Source organism: Delphinapterus leucas, chromosome 4, assembly GCF_059928025.1.
Source record: "Delphinapterus leucas isolate spDelLeu-1000000601 "Yukka" chromosome 4, BTC_Dleu_Yukka2, whole genome shotgun sequence".
In the NCBI taxonomy this organism is placed as follows: Eukaryota; Metazoa; Chordata; class Mammalia; order Artiodactyla; family Monodontidae; genus Delphinapterus; species Delphinapterus leucas.
The window spans coordinates 107,588,436-107,601,684 of NC_143132.1; the positions used below are offsets into that span (position 1 = coordinate 107,588,436).

At 33.3% G+C, this 13,249-nt stretch overlaps 1 protein-coding gene across 1 annotated transcript in view; it reads right to left on the reverse strand.

The window, feature by feature from the left end:
* Positions 1-13,249, reverse strand: part of LEKR1 (leucine, glutamate and lysine rich 1) — a 337,373-nt gene that overhangs the window by 280,642 nt on the left and 43,482 nt on the right. Inside the window, exon 6 of the mRNA XM_089910962.1 lies at positions 12,847-13,061. Coding sequence (XP_089767088.1) covers positions 12,847-13,061 — 215 coding nt within the window. The remainder of the gene's footprint in view (positions 1-12,846; positions 13,062-13,249) is intronic.

Genomic DNA, 13,249 nt, shown 5'->3' on the forward strand with positions numbered 1-13,249 from the left:
CAAACTAGGAATAGAAAGAAACTTCCTTAGTTTTATAAAGAACATTTAGGGAATTCCCTGGCGGTCCAGTGGTTAGGACTCTGCACTTCCACTGCAGGGGGCACGGGTTCAATCCCTGGTCAGGGAACTAACATCCCACATGCCACACAGAGCGGAAAAAAAATAAATAAAAGAAATTTACAAAAAATCTACAGTTCATATCATATTTAACAGTGAAAAACTTGAAGGTTTCCTGCTAAGATCAAGAACAAAACAAGGATGTCCCCTCTCACCACTGCTATTTAACATTGTTTCTGAAGTCCTAACTAATGCAATAAGACAAGAAAAAAAATAAAGGTATACAGATTGGGAAAGAAGAAATAAAACTGTCTTTGTTCACTGATGACATGATCACCTATACAGAAAACCTGAAAGAATCAACAAAGAAACTTGGAACTAACAAGTGCTTATAGCAAGGTTGCAAGATAGAAGGTTAATTATACAAAAGTCAGTAACTTTCCTATATACCATGAACGTATGGAATTCGAAATTAAAACTCATTACCATTTACATTAGTGCCTCCCAAAAATGTAGGTATAAATATACAAACTCTAATGAAATATGTATAAGAACTATATGATGAAAACTATAAAATTCATATGGACAAAAACAAAGAACTAAATAAATGAAGAGATATTCCATGTTTGTGCATAGTTCAGATTCAATATTGTCAAGACATCAATTCCTCCCAACTTGATCTATAGATTTAATTCAATCCCAAACAAAAATCTCAATAAGTTATTTTGTGGATATGGACAAACAAATTCTGAAGTTTATATGGAGAGGCAAAAGACCCAGAATAGACAGCTCAATATTGAAGGAAAAGAACAAAGTTGAAGGACTGATACTGCCTAGCTTCAAGACTTACTATAAGGCTACAATATTCAAGATACTGTGATTTTGGTGGAAGACATATAGATTAATGGAACAGAACAGAGTCCAGAAATAAAACCAAATAAATATGGTCAACTGATCTTTGACAAAGGAGCAAAGGCAATGCAATGGAGCAAAGATGTGTGGAGATGGAAACAACTAGACAACATCTACATGCAAAGAAAAAAAAATGAATCTAGACATAGGTCATACACACTTCACAAAAATTAACTCAGATGAATCATAGACCTAATGTAAAATACAAAACTGTAAAACTCCTTTAAGATAACGTAGGAGAAAACCTAGATGACCTTGGGTACAGCAGTGACTTTTTAGATACAACACCAAAGGCAAGATTCATGAAAGAAACAATAAGCAGGACTTCATTAAATTTTAAAACTTCTGCTCTACAAAAGAGAATGTCAAGAGAAATGGAAGACAAGCCACATACTGGGAGAAAATGTTTGCAAAAGACATCTGATAAAGGACTATTATTCAAAATATGCAAAGAACTTCTAAAACTCAACAATAAGAAAACAAACTATCTGATTTAAAATGGACAAAAGACCTGAACGAACACCTCAGCGAGGAAGATATACAGATAATAAGCATATTAAAAGATGTTCAACCTCATATATCATCAAGGAAATGTAAATTAAAACAACAATGAGATACTACTTCACACCTATTAGAATGGCCAAAATCCAAAACACCAACAACACCAAAGCGTGGTGAGAATTTGGTAACAGGAACTCTCAATCATTGCTGCAGGGAACACAAAATGATAGAGCCACTTTGGAAGATAATTTGGTAGATTCTCACAAATTATACATACTTCTACTATATGATTCAGCAATCACACTCTTTGGTATTTACCCAAAGGAGCTGAAAATATGTGTTCACACAAAAACCTGCACATGGATATTTACATCAGCTTTATTCATAACTGCCAAAACTTGGAAGCAACCCAGGTGTCCTTCAGTTGGTGAATAGATAAATAAACTGAGGTTCATCCACTGAATGGGATATTATTCAGTGCTAAAAACAAACGAGCTATCAAGCCATGAAAAGACGTGGAGTAAATTTAAATGCATATTACTAACTGAAAGAAGCTAATCTGAAAAAGTTACACACTATATGATTCCAACCATATGACATTCTGGAAAAGGCAAAACTATGGAGACAACAAATAGAACACTGATTGTCCGTCCTTAGAGGGGAGGGAGGGACAAACATGCAGAACAGAACACAGAGGATTTCTAGGGCAGCGTATCTATACTGTATAATACTACAATGGTAGATACATGGCATTACACATTTGTCAAAACCCATAGAATGTACAGTGCCAAGAGTGAACCCAAATGTAAGCTATGGATTTGGGGTGATAATGATGTGCCAAGGTAGGTTCATTGACTATAACAAATGTTTCACTGTGATGTGGGATGTATACAGTGGGGGAAGTTGTAGGTGTGTAGGGGCAGCGGGTATATGGGAACTCTGTACATTCCACTAGATTTTGCTGTGAACCTAAAACTGCTCAAAAAATTAAAGTTTATTGATTTTTTTAAGTCAGTTACCAAAGGGAAGAGGGGAGGGGGAGGGGCAAATTACAGTTATGGGATTAAGAGATACAAACTACTATGTATAAAATAGATAAGCAACAAAGAATACAGCACAGGGAATTATAGCCATTACCTTGTAATAACTTTGAATGGAGTATAACCTGTAAAAATACTGAATCACTATGCTGTACATCTGAAATTAATATAATATTATAAATCAACTATACTTCAATAAAAAAGCCAGCATAAAACATTTGTGAAGTGTAAGGTTACAAAATATAATTTTAAAAATCAAGTGTTAGAAACGGGCATCATTAGAAAATCTACAAACAGCAAATGCTAGAGAGGGTGTGGAGAAAAGGGAACCCTCTTGCACTGTTGGAGGGAATGTAAACTGATACAGCCACTATGGAGAACAGTATGGAGATTCCTTAAAAAACTAAAAATAGAACTACCATATGACCCAGTAATCCCACTCCTGAGCAAATACCCAGAGAAAAACATAATTCAAAAAGACACATGCACCCCAATGTTCACTGCAGCACTATTTACAATAGCCAGGTCATGGAAGCAACCTAAATGCCCATCGACAGACAAATGGATAAAGAAGATGTGGTACATATATACAATGGAATATTACTCAGCCATAAAAAGGAATGAAATTGGGTCACTTGTAGAGACGTGGATGGACCTAGAGACTGTCATACAGAGTGAAGTTATGTCAGAAAGAGGAAAACAAATATCGTATATTAATGCATATATGTGGAATCTCGAAAAATGGTAGAGATGAACCAGTTTGCAAGGTAGAAATAGAGACACAGATGTAGAGAACAAACGTATGGACACCAAGGTGGGAAAGCAGGGTGGGGGAGTGTGGGTGGGACGAACTGGGAGACTGGGATTGACATATATACACTAATATGTATAAAATAGATAACTAATAAGAACCTGCTGTATAAAAATAAATAAATAATTTTTTTAAAAAAATCAAGTGCTAGAAAAGTTAAAGTAGGTCAAGAAAAATATTCTATACTAAAACATATGTAATCCAAAAAGAGAGGTCTTAAAAATCCCATCAACCTAACTTTGCAATAGATAGAAATGGACAAACCCACATTCATTTTGGAAGATTTTAATATTCCCCTATGATTTGCCAAGTGAAATAGGCAAGAATAAGCAAAGACATACAGATTTTGAATAGCACAATTAACCGGTGCACTTTAATGGATCTATTAAAAAGTTATATCCCTAATACAAAGAACATGCCTCATTTTCTTTTTTTTTTTACCTTATCAAAATACGTAAGAAGTGGATTTATTTAGAGAGATAGACACTCCACAGACAGTGTGGACCATCTCAGAAGGCGAGAGGCCCCAAAACATGGGGTGGTTAGTTTTGGGGGACTGGGTAATTTCATAGCCTAATGACTGTAAGGATTATTCCAACTATTTTGGGGAAAGGGAGGGAATTTCCAGGAATTGGGCCACTGCCCACTTTTTGGCCTTTTATGGTTAGCCTTAGAACTGTCATGGCACTGGTGGGTATGTTATTTAGCATGCTAAGGTATTACAAAGAGCATATAATGAGGCTCAAGGTTCACTGGAAGTTGAGTCTTCTGCCATCTTGGACCTAGCTGAGAACATGCCTCATTTTCAAGTAGTTATGGGGTAGTTCCAAAAACTCACTGTTTTTTAAACTCTCAGTAAGTTCTTCTAAATAAGTCACATTCTCTGTCCATGGTGGAATAAAAAATGGACATAAATAAAAAGACAGCAAAAAAAAAAAAAGGTATCCACTTAGAAAACTTAAAAAATGTTCTTCCAAGAGTCTTAGATTAAAAAGGAAATAAAACTGAACTCCCATCTTATTTAAAAGTAAATAAAAATAAAACACTATTATCAAAATTTTGTTGTGAGAACTTATTACCACAAGGAAACTTAATAACTTTAAATGTAACTACTAGGAAAAGAGACTGAGAAATTAGCCAAGGCTTTGGTGAGGTAACTAGTAAGAAAACTAGAAATTTTTTAAAGCATAATAAATAAATAAAAATAAGAGTGTAAATTAATGAAATAGTAAAGAAACAGATTTGATCAGTTAAGCTAAAATCTGGTTCTTTGAAAAGGTCAATAAAATAGACAGATCTGTTTCTTTTCTTAGGGAAAAAGTTTCCCCTCCCCTCTCTTTATCCTGTCTCTCTCTTAATCAAACACAAATAATCATCCCAAGAAAAGATAAAGGGGGTCATAACAGATACAGAGGAAAAGTTTTAAATAAAAGGATACCACATATTACTAACTAACAAGAAACTTGAAATGTAAGTGAAATACTTGTTTTTCTAGGAAAATATCAATTTCTAAAATTGACTCAGGAAGAGGTAAAATCCACAAATAAACCAATAAGTACAGAGGACACATAATGAGCCATCAAAATTCTACTTCCCAAAAAAGATACAAGCACACTCTTTATGAAGGATATCTGCCAAAGCTGCAAGGAACAGGCAACTCATGTGTTATTCAACATGTCTGGTGTACACAAAAGGTGAAAGGCTTCTTAACGTTTTTCAAGAGGCTAGTTTAAGCCAGTATTTATACTATAAAACAAGACCTCACCTGTGAATACAGATGCAAAAATCTATGTAAAACATTAGCAAATTAATCCAGCACCATATTAAATATAAATAATTTTCATAAAATCTCTCACACATAACTAGTAATATGGATAATTATTTTAGTGGTACAAAGACATTTTATTTTAATAATTATATCTTTATTTTTAACCTTCTATTTATGGCAAGTGATAATGTTTTCCCACTTACTTTTCTTACAGAAAATTTCCTTTAAACATATATATTAAATGGAGCATTTATGGAAAAATAGTACAGAGTGCTCATAGCTGTAAGCAAATGCATAAAATTTAGGGAACTCTGAAATACACACCATAATCCAAATGGCTTTATACCAAAAACGTAAGTATAGCTTAATATTAGAAAATATATTAGGAGAAAGTGATGTCAACAACATGATAGAGTGAATATATAGTTAAGTGAAGATAAGATGTTACCTAAAAAAGGACTATTTTATTTATGAGACATTTTATACAAACTTCATGGTAATCACAAAACATAAATCTAGAGCAGAGACATGAAATATAAAAAAAGAGGTAACTGAGAAAAACATCATAGAAAACCACTAAACCAAAATGGCAGGCAGAATCACAAGGAAAAAGAAATAATGGAGAAATAGAGCAACCAGAAAACAAGATAAAATGGCAGTACTAAGTCTTCACCTATCAATAATCAACCTAAATGTAAATGGATTAAATTCACTAATCAAAAGACACAGAGTGGCTGGACTGATTAAAAAGCAAGACCCAACTGTATGCTGCCTCCAAGAAACTCACCTCAGCTCTAAAGACAAACACGGGCTCAGAGTGAAAGAATGGAAGATGATACTCCAAGCAAATGGCAGCCAAAAGAAAGTGGGTATAGACATACTCACATCAGACAAAACAGACTTCAAGCCAAAAAAGTTAACATGAGACAATAATGGACAGTATATAATGATGAAGGGATCATTCATCAAGAAGACATAACAGTTATTAATATATATGCACTTAATCTAGGAGCGCAAAAATATATAAAACACTTATTAGCAGACCTAGAGGGAGAAACTGATAGCAACCCAGTAATAGTAGGGAATTTAACACTCCACTTACATCAATAAATAGATCATCTAGACAGAAAGTCAACAAGGAAACACTGGCCTTATGTGAAACATTAGACCAGATCGATGTGATAGATTTGTACAGAAAATTCCATTCCAATGCAGCAGAATACACATTTTCTTTCAAGTGTGCACGAAACTTTCTGAAGAATAGACTATATGTTGGGACATAAAACAAGTCTCAATAAATTTAAAGACTGAATTCATATGAATCATCCTTCCCAATCACAATGGTATGAAAACAGAAATAAACTGCAAGAAGAAAGCTGGAAAAGTCACAAATATGTGAGGCTGAACAACATGGTACTTAACAACTATTGGTTCAATGAAGAAATGAAAGAAGAAATAAAAAATTACCTGAAGACAAATGAAAATAAGAATATAAAATACCAAAATCTATGGAATGCAACAAAAGCAGTTCTAAGAGGGAAGTTTATAGCAATACAGGCTTACCTCAAGAAACAAGAAAAGTCTCAATGAAACGAGAACAATATTAAACAATCTAACCATACATGTAAAGGAACTAGAAAAAGAAGAACAAATAAAGTCCTAAGTCAGTAGAAGGAAGGAAATAATAAAGATCAGAGAGGAAATAAATGAAATAGAGACTAAAAACACAACAGAAAAGATCAATGAAACTAAGATCTGGTTCTTTGCAAAGATAAACAAAATTGACAAACCTTTAGCTAAACTAAGAAAAAAGAGAGAGAGGAGGCTCTGTTAATAAAATCAATAAAATCAGAAACAAAAGAGAAGAAATAATAATGGATACCACAAAAATACAAAGGATTATAATAAAATATAATGAACAGCTATATGCCAAAAATTGGACAACCTAGAAATGGACAAATTCTTAGAATCATACAACTTTCCAAGACTGAGTCATGAAGAAATAGAAAATCTGAATAGACCAATCCCTAGTACAGAGATGGAAACAGTAATCCAAAAGTTCCCATGAAACAAAAGTCCACCAGAAGACCAGAGGGCCTCACAGGTAAATTCTACTAAATATTCAAAGAAGATTTAATATCTATCCTTCTCAAACTACTCCAAAAAACTTGAAGAGGGGCTTCCCTGGTGGTGCAGTGGTTGAGAGTCTGTCTGCCAATGCAGGGGACGTGGGTTCGTGCCCCAGTCTGGGAAGATCCCACATGCCATGGAGCGGCTGGGCCCGTGAGCCATGGCCACTGAGCCTGCGTGTCCGGAGGCTGTGCTCCGCAATGGGAGAGGCCACAACAGTGAGAGGCCCGCGTACCACAAAAAAAAAAAAAAACTTGAAGAGGAAGGAAGACTTCCTAACTCATTTTTATGAGGTCAACATCACTGTGATACAAAAACCAGACAATGACCACACACACACACACACACACACACACACACACACAAAATTACAGGCCAATATCTCTGATGAACATAGATGCAAAAATTCTCAACAAAATATTAGATTAATAAAACAATAGATTAAAAGTATAATAACCTTGATCAAGTGGGATTTATTCCAGGGATGCTTCAACTTCCACAAATCAATCAACGTGATACATCACTATAACAAAGTGAAGGATAAAAACCATGATCTCATTTCATAGATGCAGAAAAAGCATTTGAAAAGATTCAACACCCATTTATGATAGAAACTCTCAATAAAGTTAGTATAGAAGGAATGTACCTCAACATAATAAAGGCCATATATGACAAACCCACAGCTAACATCATACCCAATGGTGAAAAACTGAAAGCTATCCCCCTAAAGTCATGAACAAGACAAGGATATGCACTCTCACCATTCTTATTCAACATAATACTGGAAGTTTTAACTGGAGCAATCATGCAAGAAAAATAAGTAGTCATGAAGAACCTAGGGGTAAGACAGGAATAAAGACGCAGACCTACTGGAGAACGGACTTGAGGATATGGGGAGGGGGAGGGGTGAGCTTTGACAGGGCGAGAGAGAGTCATGGACATATACACACTAACAAACGTAATAAGGTAGATAGCTAGGGGGAAGCAGCCGCAAGGCACAGGGATATTAGCTCGGTGCTTTGTGACAGCCTGGAGGGGTGGGATAGGGAGAGTGGGAGGGAGAGAGACGCAAGAGGGAAGACATATGGGAACATATGTATATGTATAACTGATTCACTTTGTTATAAAGCAGAAACTAACACACCATTGTAAAGCAATTATACCCCAATAAAGATGTTTAAAAAAAAAAAAAAAAAAGAAAAATAAGTAAAAAGCATCCAAATTGAAAAGGAAGAAGTAAAATTTTCACTATTTGCAGATGATATGATTTTAGATATAGAAAACCCTAAAGAATCCACGAAAAAAAACTATTAGAAATAATAAATGAGTAAAGTTCCAGGGTACAAAATCAACATAAAAATCGGTTGGGTTTCTATACACTAATAATGAGTTAGCAGAAAGAGAAATTAAGAAAATTCTATTTACAACTGCATCAAAAAGAATAAAGCACCCAGAAATAAATTTAACCAAGGAGGTGAAAGACCTGAAAACTCTAAGACATTGTTGAAAGAAACTGAAGAAGACACAAATAAATGGAAAGATATTCCATGCTCATGGACTGAAAGAATGAACATTGTTAAAATGTCCATATTACCTAAAGCAATCTACAGATTCAACGCAATCCCCATCAAAGTCCCAAAGACATTGTTAACAGAAGTAAAACAAAAAATTCTAAAATGTATATGGAAGCACAAAAGACCCTAAATAACCAAAGCAATCCTGAGGAAAAAAGAATAAAGCTGGAGGTATCACACGCCCTGATTTCAAACAATATTTCAAAGCCATAGTAATCAAAATAGCATGGTATTGACAGAAAAAGATACATAGATCAATGGAACAGAATTGAGAGCCCAGAAATAAACCTATGCATATAGGGACAATTAATTTACAACCAAGAAGATAGTAAAGAATTTGTTAAAATTCAATTCCTGATTAAAATATTAACCTTAAGGATCTAGAAAAAAAGGGAAATTCCTTTGATAAAAGTCATCTTTAAGAAACCTATAGCCAACACCCAATTTAACATAGAAACACACTAGATGGGTTCACATTAAATCAGAAATAAGACAAAGATGCACTCTACAAGCTTACTGTTCAATACTGTTCTAAAGGTCTAATCCAAGTTAACGAGACAAAAAGGACGGGGAATGGGGAACTATTAGAAATTTAAAGGTAAGACAGTTACTATTTGCATATAATGTGATTGTCTTATATATGTGTACTGTGTATATATAAAATGAATATATGTAATATATTCAAGAAAATCAACTGAAAAACAAATACAAGTAATAAAAGAATTCAATAAGTGAGCTAGTTACAAAGTCAATATATGAAAATCAATAGCATTCAGAAAAATTTTTAAATCTAATGAACAAAAAGATCCCATCCCCAACAGCAACAAAAGTTACATGTCCAGGAATTAAACTAATATGGAATGTGCAAGAAAATTCCAAAATTTTATTGAGTGATTTAAACAAAGCCTGAATAAATGGGGGTAAATTACCATGTACCAGGATAAAAAGACTGAAGATTATAAAGATGTAAATTCTTAAGATGTCAAATTGCTCTAGAAAGCAAATGCAACTCCAATCTAAATCATAATATAGAATGTTTTATGGAATCTGATAAGCTGATTCTAATTCATCTAGAAAATATGTTAGAAAAGCCAGGATAATATGAAAAGCAAAACAAACAGTTGCCCTACAAAATATCAAAACATATAAAGCAAAAGTAGTTAAAAGTGTGTTGCTGACCCACTCCTATACACTGGGTATTTGTGTCCCCCCAAAACTCTTAAGTTGAAATCTATTGCCCAATGTGATGATATTTGGAGGTTTGGCCTTTGGGAGGTGATTAGGTCCTAAGGATGAAGCTCTCATGAATGGGATTAGTATCCTTATAAAAGAGACTCCAGAGAGCTCCCTTGCCTTCAATGCCATATGAGGACACAGCAAGAAGACAGCTGTCTATGAACCAGGAAGGGGCTGTCACCAGGTAACAAATATGCTAGCACTTTGATCCTAGGCTTCCCAGCCTCCAGAACTGTGAGAAATAAATAATATTGTTATAAGTCACCCAGTCTACTACTTTGTTATAGCAGCCCAAATGGACTAAGACACCCAGTGATAGATTATAGATCAATAGCATAAAACAGAGTCCAGAATAAGACTATAATAGGTGCCATTTCAAATCAAGTGAGAAAGGATGAAGAATTTAAAGAATGATATTGGGACAACAATAAATAAATAAATAAATAAATATTTATAAAACAACAACAAAAAATCCCATGAAATTATAAATCTAACTCATACATTAAAAGCCTTACCAGAACAACAACACTATAAATGTTTTAAACTTATGTTGTTTTTCAACTTGCTTGAATCTAGGTTAGCAAAACCCAGAGTAAGTTTCTGTTGTTTGCAACCAAAAGGACTTGACTCAGAGCCCTTACCAGAATTTGGCATATTTTTAAAAAATTGATACAGAAAAAAAATACAATAAACAATAAGATAAGCAGCAATGAGAAAATATTAGCAATATGTAATCAAAGTATGAGTCTATATTATATTAAAAACTCCTATATATAAACAAAAAATACAAATAATACTGTAGAAAATTGGACAATATATATGAACAAGTAACTCACTGACAAAATATAAATATCTAATAAACATATAAAAAAAGTTCAACCTCACTAGCAATAAAGAAACACAAATTAAATAACAATGAAGTAACATTTTTTCTGCTGAAGAAAAATGTGAAAATTTGAGAAAAATTAAGAAGACTCCAGTATTAACAAGATGTAAGGAAATGACCACTTTATAAACTATTGGCCAAATACAAATTAACCCTATCTTCTCAAAGGACAATTTGGTATAATGTCCACCAAAATTTTAAATTGGTATTTACTTTCTTTTCAGCAATTCCACTTCTAGAAATTTATCCTATGGAAAACATATGTACACAAGAATATAAATAAAACTACTATGTGTAATCATAAATACTGGAATAATCTAAATGTTGAAAAGAGAAATGGTTAAGTAAATTATAGCATATTCTTAGTAAGGAAGACTTTGCAGCAGTTAAGAACAAGATAGATCTATATGCATTAACATGGAACAATTTCCAGTATATAAAATTAAGTGGCAAAAGTCACAGACCAATATATTTATTATATTACTTATATTAAAAATGAGTCTATTAAAAATAGTTTTAAAACTACATGGTATATATAAACATTACATATATTTAAAGGATATATCTATAATAAAGTTTAAAGCAAAATGAAGGATCTAGAAAGATATATACCAAACCATTAAAGGTGTTTTTTTATTTTTTTATCTCCAGTAAGAAGAAAGCAATCAGAAGGATAAAAAAGGACTTTCTTGCCTTTTCTTCTATATATCAATACTTCTTTTATTTCGTATGTTTATGTATTATTTATATAATATAATATATTATTCAAGAAAGTGGGAGTAACACCAAACAAAAGAATCTGACAGGCAAAAACCCTCCAAATTTAAAATTTTAAACTAAATATTTTTAATTTTTCCACTCAAACATTATTAAATACTTTACTATTCAGACTTGAAATTCAAGAAAATATAACAAAATTTTCTTAGCAAAGGACTAAGAATTGGTATTTAATGTAATTATTCAAATTTGTAATGAAATTTAATAGGAGTACTTAACCCTAAGAGATTTAAGAAAGTTTCTACTTTATAAAGGACACGATTTCATTATATTCATTAGTTCATAGTTTACTAACATCAACTGTCAATATTTTCTTTTGTTTTTTCTTTTTTTTTTTGCGGTACGCGGGCCTCTCACTGTTGTGGCCTCTCCCATTGCAGAGCACAGGCTCCGGACGCGCAGCTCAGCGGCCATGGCTCACGAGTCCAGCCGCTCCGCGGCATGTGGGATCTTCCCGGACCCGGGCACGAACCCATGTCCCCTGCATCGGCAGGCAGACTCTCAACCACTGCACCACCAGGGAAGCCCCAACTGTCGATATTTTAAATGGAGACATATTCATTCAAAGGAAAAGCCATGAAACAACAGCAAAAACCCTTTTGTAGAAGTGTTTGTATAAACTCAGTGAGGTGTCTTTAGGGAGACTAACTTGCTGATTAGACTCAACATTAGGAAACCAATCTTTAATTTTATTCCAGTTTCATTGATTTAGACTCATGCGCCAGTTTTAATGTTTTGGCCTCCTTTTCATAACATGAAAGCCTTATTATATAAATCTAAATATTCAAGCATGTTTAAAAACAAATGTTAGATATCAAACCTACCAAAATTCACCTGATTTTTGATAGATAAACTTTCCTAATGATAAAATTAAGATATATATCTGGGGAAAAGTTAAATAAACCCATCACAACTTATAGTTACTGAATCAATTGGTTTCTAATTATTGATAGAAATATACACCTCAAAGGAATGCTCAAATTATATTTAAGAAGTATATACATTTAGTAATCAGTAATAATAAACAAACTCAAATGTATTAAGGTATAAATTATACTTGATGCAGAGAAATTCTAGAAAAACAAAGTCAAGTCTATACTCTGTACTTTTCTTCCAAACTAAATAAATGACAGAAAAGAATAACATATTCTAACCTTTCCATTTTGGATTCACTGTCAATTTTGTACTGTTCAAAATCTTGGCTAAGAGCCTGTAGTGTTTCTTGAAGGCTCTTTTCACGTTCTACACTTCCTTGATAAAATTTCATCTCTTTTTCCATCGCTTTCACTTTTTCTTCCATAGCCTTAAACTCATGAAGAATTAGATAGCTGACTCCACAGTACTTACAAACTTTTTCTTCTGGAGACATCTAGAAAATAGAACAGACATTTACTGAAATGATAGTTTTTTAATTCTAAAACATAACGTTCAGCTGAAGATGTTATTGTAACCATGTTGGTTAAATGAAGTAAATGTATACTGTGCTATGCCATGGAGTAATACTTGCAACACGGCATACATCTGGATAAAATTTTAAAAACTGGCATGATATCGACT